Source organism: Ochlerotatus camptorhynchus, unplaced genomic scaffold (genome assembly GCF_037179485.1).
Source record: "Ochlerotatus camptorhynchus isolate MF236.1 unplaced genomic scaffold, CSIRO-AGI_Acam_v1.1 ptg000232l, whole genome shotgun sequence".
NCBI lineage: Eukaryota > Metazoa > Arthropoda > Insecta > Diptera > Culicidae > Ochlerotatus > Ochlerotatus camptorhynchus.
The window spans coordinates 4,705,300-4,715,271 of record NW_027040722.1 but is presented as its reverse complement, the minus strand read 5'-3'; the positions used below and the strand labels follow the sequence as shown (position 1 = coordinate 4,715,271).

Here is a 9,972-nt window from a genome sequence, read left to right as displayed (position 1 = left end):
CAGCCGACAACTTTGTCAGTTGTGATCGTTGTGAGGGCTGGTAGCATATGTCCTGTGCTGGAGTAACGGACTCTATAGAAGATTGTGAGTGGGTGTGCATCAAGTGCCTCCCTGTTCCTGCTCCGTCGATATCCGTCACTTCTACTTCTTCCGCGCGTCAAGCCAGACTGCAACTGGAACTGCGGCGGCTTACTGAAATGCGTGAGCTCGAGAGAATGGCCATGAATGTGGAACTCGAGCGCAAGTTCTTAGAACGGAAGTACCAGATGATGGAGAAATCCTTGCAGGAGGAAGAAGATGATCTACAAAGTTCTCGTAGTCGCACCATTAGGCAAGAAGACATGAAACGGGCTAAGGACATCGAAGATTGGGTCGAGAAACAATCCGCTAATTTGGAAGAGTCTGGTTCGATTAGAAGCCTTTCAGTGAAGTTGATGGTGAAAAAGTTAGAGAAGACGAAAATTAATCCCGGATCTGGTACTCATTCCAGGAAATCACCAGCCGTTATTGGTAATTCGGCCGATATCAGAGTAGGAACCAGAATTCAACTACCACCACCGCCTGTTTCCTCCGGAGAACAAGGTTCGATGGATCTAGGAAAGAGAAAGGAATTGTTGCAACCCCCAGAAGACAAACCGTCTGATCGAGCAAATTGCGGCTTTGCAGGACCATCTAGCGAGGTGCAAAATGCAGCTACAGCCAACGGCAAGTGTTCCGAATCCGTACGGAATGTTGAAACCATGCGAGCCGGACGTCAGCAAAGGTGCTGTACCTAAAACCTGTTCGAAATCGGTTCGACCTGCGAAGGAGAGGCTGTCTGTATTTATAACCAAGCCAGCCCCCGGGAACGTGAATCCAGAAGGAAATAGAGAAACCAGTGCTAAGCGTAAAGAGCAAAACCCCAGAGTAACCCCGCCAGAACACCTCTCCCCAATAAAGCAGCGAAATGCTACTAATGCACCGCAGCAACAACGCGCTCATGGGCCGCAGTGGATTACTGAAACAGAACCTCGTCTTCTGAGTTCAATAGCGCGTAGACCAAATGAAACGAGTCAGGAACGAAACCCAACGAACCCAGCTAGCGTACATGCGAATATCATACCCACGACACACGATGAGCAGCAACTAAACGAAATCGATCCGGTATTCGTGGGAAGCCAGCGAAGGACCCGCGCACGAGCTGCGGAACCACAAAACCTGCGAGAAGAAGGCTACGATATTGGACCTACACACCAACAACTGGCTGCTAGGCAAGTTCTACCACGTGACTTGCCAACATTTTCAGGAAATCCAGCTGATTGGCCCGTCTTTATTAGTCAATACGAGTACACTACCGATGCCTGTGGGTATAGCGACGGGGAAAACATGGTACGCCTCCAACGGTGCCTGAAGGGCCCAGCATGGGAATCTGTACGCAGTCGTCTGATCCTACCGGCTTCAGTCCCCTAGTGATCCAAACACTCAAAATGCGCTACGGACGTTCCGAGCTACTGATCGAATCACTAGCAGAAAGGGTGAGAACCGCACCTTCGCCAAAGGTAGACAAGCTGGAAATGATAATCGAGTTTGGTACTATGGTGCAGGCACTTTGCGATCATATTATCGCTGCACATCTATACGACCATCTTGCGAACCCCACTTTGCTGAAAGATTTGGTGGAGAAACTACCTGCCGAGTATCGAATGAGGTGGGCTGGACATCGTAGACAGCAAAGGGAGGTAAATTTGAAGACCTTCAGCGATTTCATGGAGGAGATCGTCAGCGATGCCTACAGCGTATCGAACGTAGCCACTACTTTCGAACGATACAGCAAACAGGATCGCCCGAAGCCACGAGATCGGAATTTAATTCACACTGAAGCGGGTAAGGTGGATTGCTTGGTGTGTAAAAGGGAAGGACATCGCGTAAAGGATTGCAAAATATTCTCCACCTTACCGGTCGATGACCGCTGGAAGAAGGTGCAAAGTTTGCAATTGTGCCGAACCTGCGTGTCGAATCACGGGCGAAGAGCGTGCCGCAGTACGAAACGCTGTGAGGTCGACGGATGTCAATATCGGCACAATCCACTCTTACATGCTTCCGCTTCGAAGTACAAGGGACAAACCAGCGAGTCGCATGTACAGTATCACTTCAACGAAGCATCCATACCGTCTTTACTTTTCCGCATACTTCCGATCACATTACACAATGGTCTCAAAAGCGTGAAAACGTTTGCCTTTTTAGACGAAGGATCATCCGTAACCATGATCGAAAGCAGTTTGGCAAAGGAATTGGGCGTTACCGGGTACAAAAAGCCACTCTGCTTGAAGTGGACCGGTGACGTGACCAGGGAAGAACTTGACTCACAGCGCATCTCGATCCTCATCTCCGGCTGCGGAAATTCTAAACGGTACAGAATGAACGACGTTCGCACAATCCAAGCTTTGGATCTTCCTATGCAGAGTCTACCAATCGACAAGCTGATGAATATTTACCCCCACCTCGCTGGACTTCCTGTTTGAGGTTATCACAACGCAGTTCCCAAATTGCTCATCGGTGTCGATAATCTGCGACTGGCGTTTCCGTTAAAAACTCGGGAAGGTGTTACGGGTGGCCCTACGGCCGTCAAGACACGGTTAGGCTGGTGTGTCTACGGAGGTCAGCGTACTCAAGAACATCCAGAATACAGCTATCACATCAGTGAGTGTGGGGGAGAAGAGGCCTTTGACGAAGCCTTGAAGAAGTACTTTTCTTTTGAGGAGGCCGGAATTAAATCAACGGGTGCGGTAATGTCTGAAGAGGACAAACGATGTGCCCGAATATTAGAAACTACTACTAAACGAGTCGACGAGAGGTTTGAGTCGGGGCTGCTGTGGAAATATGATAACTTTGAATTCCCAGACAGTTACCCGATGGCGGTCAAACGACTCCAGTGTCTCGAGAGCAGAATGGCTAAGGATCCGTCGCTCAAGCAAAACATCTTGCGGCAGATTGACGAGTATCAGCAAAAGGGCTATGCGCACCGAGCGACAACGGAGGAATTAGCAGAAACGGACCCTCGTCGCACATGGTATCTCCCCCCTCGGAGCGGTGACCAACCCGAACAAGCCAGGGAAAGTTCTATTAATCTGGGACGCGTCCGCAAAAGTGGATGGCATATCCTTAAACTCGGTTCTACTAAAAGGACCCGACATGGTAACTCCACTGTGCTTCGTAGTCTTTCGATTCCGACAATATACTGTAGCCGTAAGTGCAGACGTGAAAGAGATGTTCCATCAGGTCCGTACGAGAGGTGCGGATCGTTCTGCACAAAGTTTCCTGTTCCGTGACGACCCTTCGGAAGAACCTCAAGTGTTCCGTATGGACGTTGCTACATTTGGTGCGACGTGTTCACCAGCCATCGCACAGTACGTCAAGAACGCTAACGCAAGATCTTTCGAGAAGGAGTTACCACGAGCTGTTGAGGGGATAGTTTTCAATCACTATGTTGACGACTATCTGGATAGCTTCTCCACCGAGAATAAGGCGAAACAAGTTGCGTCTGAAGTCCGAGAGATCCACAAACGAGGAGGGTTCGAGATTCGGAATTGGTGTTCAAATAGCCCAACGGTTCTTCAGCATTTAGGGGAGAGTCAACAGCATCCGGTGAAGCAAATGTGTCTCGATGAAAAGGAGCAATCTGAACGCGTCCTGGGAATGCGTTGGATGACAAAGTCCGATGAGTTATGTTTTTCAGCTACGATGCGTGGAGATGTCGCATCCATCATCGAGAACGACCACAAGCCAACAAAGAGACAGATTCTTCGGTGTGTGATGTCTCTCTTCGACCCACTGGGATTCCTCGCCCCATATTTGGTCTTCGGCAAGGTACTCATTCAAAGCGCTTGGCGTTTAGGAATCGGCTGGGATGAGAAAGTAGACGATCGGTTGTTCGAGCAATGGCTTGCACATCAATAGCGTTCGGATTCCAAGATGCTACTTTCGAAAGACAGGGGCCACAAATTTAGCAAACGTTCAACTACATACCTTCGTCGATGCAGGCCGGGACGCTTGTGCCTACGTGTCATACCTTCGAGTTGTCAACGAAGATGGAGAAGTGGAAGTAGCGCTAGTTTCCGCAAAAACGAAGGTTGTTCCGCTGAAACCAGTCACTATTCCGAGATTGGAGCTTCAGGCCTGCGTGCTGGGAACGCGTCTCGCAAAATACATTATCGACGGCCATTCCTACTCGATCAAAAAGCGGGTATTTTGAAGCGACTCAAGTGCAGCCCTCAGTTGGATTGGTGCGGATCCTCACAAGTACAGTCCCTATATAGCGTACCGAGTGTCCGAAATATTGGAAGCGACCGACCGCACCGAGTGGCGCTGGGTAGCATCGAAAGATAATCCAGCTGACGAGGCTACGAAGTGGGGAGCCGGACCGTATTTCAATTCCAACAGCATCTGGTACAGCGGACCTGAATTTCTATACTTACCTGAGCGAGATTGGAAGAGAGGTGATCCGGAAAAATCAGGAGAAGAAGAGCTACGAGCTTGTTACGTTCATCGGGAGATACGTGTTCCCGAATGTATTGTAGACATCGAACGATTCTCGAAGTGGACGCATTTGCAACGCGTCATGGCATACGTTCACCGTTTCACCAACAACTGTCGCAATGTTCGCCTTAACACCAAGGTTCTTACGGAGAAGGAGCTGAAAATGGCCGAAAACTCAATTTTCCGACTAGTTCAGTGGCAATCCTTTCCTGACGAGATTATCACCCTGTCTACAAATCGTTTCCTCCCGTCAGAGCAACAACGACCGTTAGAGAAATCCAGCACTATCTACCAGGTCACACCAATGCTGGATGAATTTGGAGTTCTACGCGTGAACGGCAGAATCGCGGCAGCGCAATGTGCTTCAACTGATGCCAAATACCCCATCATCCTTCCGAGGAAACATCGACTGGCAGCGCTTCTGGTGGATCACTATCATCGTCAACTCAAGCATGGCAACAAAGAGACCACAGTCAATGAGATTCGTCAACGTTTTCATATTCCGAAGCTTCGCTCTTCCGTGAATTTCGTCACAGCTCGGTGCAATCTTTGCATGATACGGAAAGCACGACCGAGCATTCCACAGATGGCCCCACTTCCGCAAGCCAGATTATCACCATTCACCCGTCCATTCAGCTACGTTGGACTGGACTATTTTGGTCCCTTTCTTGTGAAAGTTGGGCGTAGTAAAGTGAAAAGGTGGATTGCGCTCTTCACTTGTCTGACGATACGAGCGTCCACCTGGAAATTGCGAGCAACTTGACAACTGAATCCTGTGTAGCGTGCGTTCGTCGATTCGTGTGCCGTAGAGGATTTCCCGTTGAAATCCACAGCGATAACGGCACCAACTTTTAAGGTGCAGAGCGATTACTACGTGAGCAAATCAATACCAAGCTTGCGACTACGTTCACCAGTTCAACAACAGCTTGGCGATTCATTCCACCCGGGTGCACCTCACATGGGCGGCGCCTGGGAGCGAATGGTCAGATCCGTGAAAACAGCGCTGACGGCAGCCTATTACAATGAAAAACTAGACGATGATGCTCTGCACACGATGATTGTAGAAGCAGAATCCATAGTCAACAGCAGGCCGTTGACCTACCTTCCGCTGGACTCTGTGGAGCAGGAAGTAATCACCCCTAACCATTTCCTTCTAGGGAGCTCAGCCGACGTCAAGCAACCAGTCGTGCAGTACGAAGATAACAACGCACTCTTGAAGCGATCGTGGGCCATAATCCAAGAACGGCTGAACTCGTTTTAGAAGCGGTGGGTACGCGAGTACTTACCCACACTAACTAGAAGAACGAAATGGTTTGGCTCGGAGAGGAATGTTGCAGCAGGGGACCTAGTAATAATCATAGATGATACCAGAAGGAACGGATGGACGCGTGGTCGCGTTTTGGGAGCCATAACTGCTGCGGATGGCAGAGTTCGGCAGGCGATCGTTCAAACGAATGGAGGTATACTCAGAAGACCGGTCTCCAAGCTTGCAGTTCTTGATGTGGCCAAGGAAGATGGAACCAAAGAGGGTCACTGGTTCCACCGGGGGGAGAATGATGCCACAAAGACAGACCAGCTGGGAACCCGGCCACGCAACCGAGCATTGAAGCTGCGTTCTTCATGCATTACGGTAGGACTAACTGTCAACGATGACAAAAGGAACGACGAACAATGATATACGGGCAGACGCCAATGAAACTATTAATATAACGTGTTCTAAGAGAAAATATTGAATTTACTAGTGAAATTTGTTGGATACTGGAATTGAAATATTACCGGTTTATTGCAACTAAATAGAAATTTGGAATAGGTAATATATAGGTATTAACGTAAAAAGATTACTCAATTACTGAATATGTTTAGGCACAAGACCATCTGTAAAGCATAGTTGAAGGGAGCAGTGATTTCGAGTAATTGGGCTACTGAATCGTAAGTAAGGTTATGGAGGAAACTAACAGTTATTAATTATTTTACACCTATTTTAGTTTTGAAGCAACTGATAATAAAGCTGTAGAAAGTCAGAACAAGCTCAAACGGATACCCTGCTCTCTCTGATGACAGTTTGTGTCCTCTCGTTCAGGACCTCTTTTGATTTTACGAATCCCTTGTAAATTTACACTTTTCATCGGTCTCGTATCAAGTGTGCGGTTTTAGACATTCGTGCTAAGCACGGATCCCTGCCACCTCCCGTTGGAAAATCCTTAGATTTTCATACTTTAAGCGATCCTCCGAATACCTTTCACGATTTTACGTTGGGCGGCAATTGTGACTATGGCATGACCAGACACTCCCGGGTAACTAACTCAGTATCATGAGACCCCTGAACTGTGTCGCAGGGCCGGCATGTTACTGAGTATTCGGAGGGGCTACACGGACAAACTATGAAACACAGGAATATTCACATTTTCTAAAACATTTATTTGCCCTTTTCTGTGGTGTGTGGGTGTGGGTTTTCACATATATGTGGCGTGTATGCGAAAGTTTATGAACAGTACGGTACTCACTGTTGCAGCAGATTCTCCTTCGGCGTCACGACGCTGGCGTTGGCCCACACGGCTGCTCCTGCACTACCGTGTGACCGGAAACTTGCGCCGCGGGCTGCAGACAGTGTTGTTGCCGCTTTGGGAGAATGGCGGATCTGGTGGCGTTCATCAGCCACATACGGCTCAGCAGGCGTTGCTGGCTCGTTTGGCTGGCAGGCGTCTTCCGTCGTTGACGGCATCGGCTGACCGTGGCATGGCCACCTTGGTCGAGCCGAGACGGGACCATGTTTGGTAATTAAGGCCACCGGCCTGAGGGAATCGTCCCTGACGGACGATCGAGGATCATTTACTATTAGGCTCGGAAGCCATCTTGACTTCCGAGCCGAGCCGTGTGAGACCGTTTTATTTACCGGTACGAGGTGTGCAAAAGCACAAGAGGTCTTGAGAATTATCACAATTCAGTCAAGGAAATTTCCGTCAGGAAATATATCCAAGATGGCTAGCTATTCATCATCCAATTTGCGCATCCATTGTTATTTTAAAGCCAAGATTTTCCTCCCTTCAGTAACGTTACGTTGTTGTTTGCAGCGGCACAAACCCTCTCGCTCTTGTGTGTGTCTACTGTTTGAGGTTTAACAAAACGTGAATTTTCCAAACAACAACAACTCATACAAACGAAAATCCACGGATTGTAACCAACTGGTTACAATTGAAATACTGACATGCAAGTATAGAAAATTTGTTTAAAATACTGAATTGTAAAAGCAAAAGCAATGTGATACTTAAATATATATCATAACAATCGAGGCTGTTAAGTTACTGTAGTAGCTGGAGCACCAAGCTTAAAATGAAATGTTATTTAATATGAATTTGGAACAAATAAAGAATTTGTTGATTATCCTTACTGAGAAGTAGACCGTGGGTATATGTTTAACATTATTGCCAAAATAATCAATTTGAAGCACTGATAACACAAATTGGCATTTTTACTAAATAGTAGAAGGGTCTGTGCCTAGGGGCACGAACGCTTGAAGTAGGACCGCTAGTGGATGGAACAAATGTGAACATTTAGTTCTTTTAATTGATCAATCATCAATTATCTTAACTCTTTCCGTTTTTTATTTGTAAGTGTATCAAATTTGTAGTATTTATTTCAAAGAGAAAGTTGATGAAGAGAATCCAAGGGACTGTCAACTTGAGTATTTTCGATTCATCTACTTGGCTTTAAAAGGTTTAAAAGGTGTATTTTGAATTTTTTGTTATGTATGAGTTTTTAAGTTTTGTGCATTTTGGTATTAAAGTGTATTCAATTCACCCCTCACAGGATTTCCTTCCGAATTATGTGAATGGGGCGGGGCGGAAAGTGACGATGATTAATCTCACCAATACATTCGGGTCTAGAATTCCACACCTTCTATAGAGACCAGGTTGAGCCTTGATAGCTAGCTGCTTGCGGGAACAAATGTCCAAATAATACTCTTGACAAATTTATGGTGGTCCTGCAAAGGACCGTTTTGTAGTGATGGTTGAGTAATTCTGAGCTTGGTGTTCAACACGGATGAGGCTGTCGAGCTGTATGTCGTTTGGAGCGAGGGTGACACGCTTGGCATAGATGACCGACCCGCAGCGACTCACGAAGAGCTGCTGATTCCGATCCATAGCATAGCGGTGCAGCTTCTTCCTCCTTTGATGGTTGCATATGTGGGCTCTGCAGCTCGCTGCTTGCATACAGCCTTTCGTTGTTACTGGAGAACAATTTTCAACGCCACACGCCGAAAGCACTGCTACTGCTGCTACTGCTGCTACTAATTTTGACGACCGAACACCACCACACAGTGGTGTGGTCGTTGGGAGCGTGTGGTTCTGAGTATGGCGATGAGTGTGTAAAATATTACGCAATTCCATCCTCCCTATTCGCACGCGCCCGAGGATCGGAGGCGAATGTCATTTCGACTTGTTTCGTCTGCATACTACTCTCTGACGACTGTGCTGGGGAAGCAGCATATGCATGTAGGTAATTAGTAGATTTGTTAGTTAATTCGACGCTTTTGGACAATGCTGGACATTTCCCAGTTTTTCAATAGTTTCTTGTTAAAAATCAACATTCAAAAGCATTGTTATCGATGCATAACCATATTTCTGATCGATTGGTGATAAAATTTTTGAAATTGGACCAGGGGCAGCTGAGTTATTAACGTTCAAAATCTTTCTTAATTTGTTACATGTTCCATTTTCGGTTTTCACAAAGTGTACCCCCGTATAGAAATCAAAGACGTAGTCCTACGTCAAAAAGAACAACTGTGCAAATTTTCATCAAAATCGAGGCCGACAAATTATAAAAAAATTAAAAAATTCGTCAATCTGTAGAGAATTGCTCTATTTGGTTTTAGAGTAATCTCTTCTGAAAATTGAAATTTAGGATCTAGGCTCTTAAGAGCAAAATAAAAAAAGGCGTTTGTTCCGAATTCCAAAATAAGCGTTTTGGCCAAGTTTGGCTCAAATCGGTGACATCGGCCACAACTTTTTTTTAAATTCTGTACCCACTTGAGCTGGAATGACCCATACAGAAAACATAGCTAGCATACAGTCTTCCTATTTAGCAAGAACCAATCGGCTCGCATCCCAACTAATCAATATCGCACTTTATGGTAAAAGCATTCGCTCCTTCAAGGTCTAGCTTCCATATTGGCAATATCCATATAAATTTGAATCATCACCAAAACTTACAGCGGGCGAGGTTCCATCGAAGAAAGCACGGCATGGGCATCATAAAAGCTCCGATAAAATAGTAAAATTACGGCTGACAACTTTCAGCAGCCAAAATAGCAACGTCCGCCAACGTTTCATCTCCCCCCTCACACCAGCCAGAGATCGACGTAAAACGTAGAGACCAAACTCGCTGGCAAACTGTCCCGATAAGCCACTCTCCTGCTACTGACCCATTTGACACCGGTCGGTCGGTTGGACGGTCCAC

The 9,972-nt window shown here is 46.8% G+C and overlaps 1 protein-coding gene across 1 annotated transcript; it reads left to right on the top strand.

The window, feature by feature from the left end:
- Positions 1-1,400: 1,400 nt before the first annotated feature.
- On the top strand, positions 1,401-5,776 carry LOC135704263 (uncharacterized). Its single transcript, XM_065225728.1, has 6 exons — positions 1,401-2,442; positions 2,518-3,174; positions 3,224-3,679; positions 4,020-4,222; positions 4,280-5,155; positions 5,297-5,776. Exons 1-6 carry the CDS (start codon positions 1,401-1,403, stop codon positions 5,774-5,776), a joined length of 3,714 nt encoding a protein of 1,237 aa, XP_065081800.1.
- Positions 5,777-9,972: the final 4,196 nt, after the last annotated feature.

Excerpts from the sequence above, each read along its gene's own strand:
- LOC135704263 (XM_065225728.1), top strand. The coding sequence starts at position 1,401 with ATGGGAATCTGTACGCAGTCGTCTGATCCTACCGGCTTCAGTCCCCTA. Across the intron at positions 2,443-2,517 it reads TTTGGATCTTCCTATGCAGA|TTCCCAAATTGCTCATCGGT; the intron begins GTCTACCAATCG and ends ATCACAACGCAG. Across the intron at positions 5,156-5,296 it reads TCACCCGTCCATTCAGCTAC|CGTGCGTTCGTCGATTCGTG; the intron begins GTTGGACTGGAC and ends AATCCTGTGTAG.